The 4,130-nt window shown below is 31.5% G+C and overlaps 1 protein-coding gene across 1 annotated transcript in view; it reads left to right on the forward strand.

The window, feature by feature from the left end:
- The window catches only part of LOC111088647 (E3 ubiquitin-protein ligase MARCH6-like), a gene marked incomplete at its 3' end in the record, with an annotated part of 22,641 nt that overhangs the window by 7,428 nt on the left and 11,083 nt on the right, over positions 1-4,130 (forward strand). The window contains exons 2-3 of the mRNA XM_022399355.1: positions 2,381-2,477; positions 3,420-3,493. Coding sequence (XP_022255063.1) covers positions 2,381-2,477; positions 3,420-3,493 — 171 coding nt within the window. The remainder of the gene's footprint in view (positions 1-2,380; positions 2,478-3,419; positions 3,494-4,130) is intronic.

The following is a 4,130-nucleotide window of genomic DNA, read 5'->3' on the forward strand; positions in this document are numbered from 1 at the left end:
TCCACATTCTTGCAGAAATATTCGCCATACCTTCATCTCTATTTAGTACTACATGATCTTTTTTTATGTTTTATTATTTCTAACGATTCACGAATATTATTACCTATTATCAGTAGCGTGCAGAGGGGAAGGTGTCGGGGTCCCGGGCATCCAACACAAAGAGTCAAATCGAATAGTAGAACCCTTTCCGCCCTTCCCCAAGGTCTTAGGTACAAGGCCCCAGGCATCATAGAACCTCTGTCTTTATGTATATGTATATGGACATTATATCTCCCTTATTTCTTTTCTAAAGGATGTATATATGTTGTTTGTTTACATTTAAAGCTTCCTTCTGCATATTTATTGGATGTGAATGTTCACATGACTCATCTTTTTGTTTTCACCTTTAAATTAGTATTTTCACCATGTTTATATTCTTGTCCTACTTTTATTATTGCAATTTTTTAATTGTTGATAACATGGTCATATGTTAGATGTTTCATAAGAACACATTGTTATTATTTTGAATTAAATTAGTTTGATGTTCACATTTATTTTTATAGCTCTTTGTTCTATTTAAGACTAGTTTTGTTTTCAATAAGGTGTCTACCTCTTGATAAAGGCATAAGGTGAAATGTTGAAGAAATAAGAAAAAAATCACACTGGATAGTGGCTGTTTCTCTTTATTAAGAACCACTGTGTTTGTAGTGTTCCAGCGGTATCCCAATGAGCTCTGTATTGAGCAAAATGCATTTTCAGCAAAGGATATGGTGAACATAATATGGTTGAAATATTATTAAACATTCTTCTTCTTTCCTAGAGGACTGACTAAAGAATGGATTTTTAAAAAATATAGGCCTAATACAATTTTTATGACAAATATAATTATTTTTAAATGATACATACAGCTTAAAAGTGCCTGTTCCTAAACATTAATTTTGAACAGTTTCTTCCTGTTTTGTTTCACTGCACTTGGTGGGAACCAATCTCACTTTGTCTTTTAAATGTGAAAGCAAACAGAATAAAACTATTTAAAATCTTGCTAATAAACTGGAATTTGTGATAAAAATTACACAGAAAAGGCATTGTCAAAGAGATTTGTAACATTTATGAGGTTTAACTGGAACATTGAAATCATGGACAGTGGAAGCTTTTTCAGTGTTACAGTGATAATGAGCTTTATTTTGAGGCATGTTTTTGGAAGCCCAAATTAGGGCTATTTTGTTTATATTTGTGTTGGATAATTATATAGTATTGAAGGGTTACATTAAGTATGGTCTTAATGCTTTGATAGGTACAGGGGGCACAAAGAAAGATTTCACAGCTATTTCTGCCATATGGATTCTAAGAACTTAAGAGTGAAAACAAAGAAGAATATGTTATTTAGGATAGTCGGTGATGTGCACAGTGTTGAATTCTAGAATAAGTATTGTTATGTCTCTGTTTGTTTGTTAATTTCCCGTAGAAATTCTTTCAGAGAAACTTCAGCGATACAAGTCCTTTCTTAACTAAAACTAGTTTATTATTTCTCGTTACAACTTTATAATGCACAGAATTTCCACAGTCAATACGTTTGCAATCTCTATAACAAAACACACACTTTATATTACCGTCACTACTGCTCACTTGACTCAATTATCTGTCTCTATCTCTGTCTATCTGCAATTCTTGTCAGGAAAAGTCATGATCCTTCTAGAAACTCATGACATGTTACAAGCATCACGTGACTTCCACTGTCATAACAGTATTCAATTTTAGTGTTTATTCTGGTTTTCAACACTTAAGTTAAAATCCCATTTGTTCTGTGTGGGCACATGTAGAATTCCCTTTGTTTTTGTCCCATGTGAAAGTTTCAAATACTTCTTTCAACACCAGCAATAAATAAGAGTCGTATAAAGATTGTAAGCTGACCAGTATTTAAAATAAGCAACTATTATAAATAAAGATTTTGTTAATATGTCCACTTGTTTTATTTCTTTCCTTTGCTGTCAGTGTTCTATTTATTCTTTGCATAACAGTTTTGGATACTTTTGAACTTAACTGTTGGTTATCAGTGGACCTGAATACCACAGATGTCTTTTGCACAATTGTGTTATATGCATTCGTAATATATGCATTTGTGTTTTATGATTAAAAAACAAAATTGTATTTGTGTATGTGTGTGTGGAAAGGGCTATTTGAACATATAAGTAAATGTTCATTCAATTTTGTTTAGAACATAAGATTTTAAGAAATATCCACTGATTTCAAAATTTACAGCTTCTTTTAGAATTACTTTGTCTTTTTGATAGTTCCATATCACTCAGTATTAGCCTCTATTGAACAGAATAAGTAGTATGTCTCTTATGTAGAAGAAAAATGTCATGTTAGTAAAATGTTTGGTCTGTTTTGATGTTTTCAGATATGTGTAGAATATGCAGAAGCCAAGGAATGCCAGGAAGTCCACTTTACTATCCTTGTGCATGCACAGGAAGTATGAAGTACGTTCATGAAGAATGGTAGGTAAAGTTCCTAATACTAATGTTATTTCAGAATTCATTGTGACATGATTATACTTATTTTAAATACAAAATAAAAATGACAAAAAAATAATTATTTTATTAGAGCTGACAATTTTGTATTTGGGGAGAGGAATCCTCAGACAAACTTAATTTCATACAGATTTATTTTTAGAAAATTTACCTCAAATATTGTATCTTAATTGCTTATATATAATTACTGAACTACTTATAAATTTGTATAAGGTTAGTCAGTCAGTTAGCAGTTAAGAATTTAAATATATTTCCACTTATTGGTAAAGTTCACCTCTGCACTTATAACCCTTCTAATGATTATCTTTCATTACTGAAACAGTAACCTGATGTTTGAAGGAAATGTTCTCACACAAGTTATGATGTGATTTTCTCTATTTTAAGAAAATAGGACTGTTAAATGGCCAGTCAGAATTATTTGTCACTCTTCAACTGTGTAACAAATGGTCAGTTCATGTGCACTCTGTGTAAGAAGAACATGACTGTTTATAACCAATAATTTTAACGTATGACAATTTTTAATGGTCATATCTACAATTCTATGGCCTGTAAGAACAAAAATTTGTCCTCAAAAAGTAAATACTTTTCTTCTAGTATTTTTTTTTCATCTTCTTAACTTGTAAGTATACTTTGCTCGTAGTGTAAATCTCATTTACAAACTATTGTTGCTTGAGAGAAGATTGATAGAGGAGGGTATACTTGAAAGACTACATCTATCTAGGAAGTTCTTGGATGACGTTTGAGCTTGTAGTGCAGAACTTCATCAGATATTGTTTTGTTTTCCTTTTAAATTTTAGGAATAACTCACCTGAATTATTTTATTTCTCATTTGATAAACTTTTCCATTGTTATTTGCAGCACTATCTTTTTCGTGAATAACAATATATTATTATTTTTTTTTCAATGGAGTTTAATGCAGTGGCTCAAGTACAGTAAAAATGAGTTCTGTGAAGTTTGTACCCACCATTTTTCTTTTATACCAGGTAAGTCTTATTACAAACTTTCTTTTTCTTAAAAGGTTATAAGAGTCAGATTTCAAATTGATAAGGATATGATAAAACAAAATTCATAGTGTAAGTTTTCCTTTTCTAGTTCCTCCCGAATCACATGATTTAAAGACTGTATTTATTAATTTTAACTTCCAATCAAAGCAAGAATGAAACTAAAGATCAACCTGGCAATCAGTATAACTAATTAAGTGTACATTTCTTGCATTTCTACTTATAAAGAGTATAATGCATTGTTTCATCATTTGGGCACCGTTGCTGTTAATGATATTGTTACGCCTCTGGTCGTTTATTAATTTCCCATATAATTTCTTTCGGGTGAAACTTTATCGACACAAGTCCTTTCTTAAATAAAACTAGTTTATTCTTTCTCAATTCAACTTTGTAATACACTTAATTTCCACAGTCACTTTAAGCACACGCTATAATTCACAATGATTCACGCACTTACTTACGGTCACTACCGGGCTTGACTCAATTGTCCGTCTTTATCTCTGCCTGTCTGCAATTCAATTCCGATTGATTCGTCTCACGTTATCCGCCGCACTTATATACAGGAATAGAGGCCGCCTAGCACATACTGGATTATTCGTGATGTTCCCCGATCCTTCGA

Source organism: Limulus polyphemus, unplaced genomic scaffold, assembly GCF_000517525.1.
Source record: "Limulus polyphemus unplaced genomic scaffold, Limulus_polyphemus-2.1.2 Scaffold4181, whole genome shotgun sequence".
NCBI classification, from domain to species: domain Eukaryota; kingdom Metazoa; phylum Arthropoda; class Merostomata; order Xiphosura; family Limulidae; genus Limulus; species Limulus polyphemus.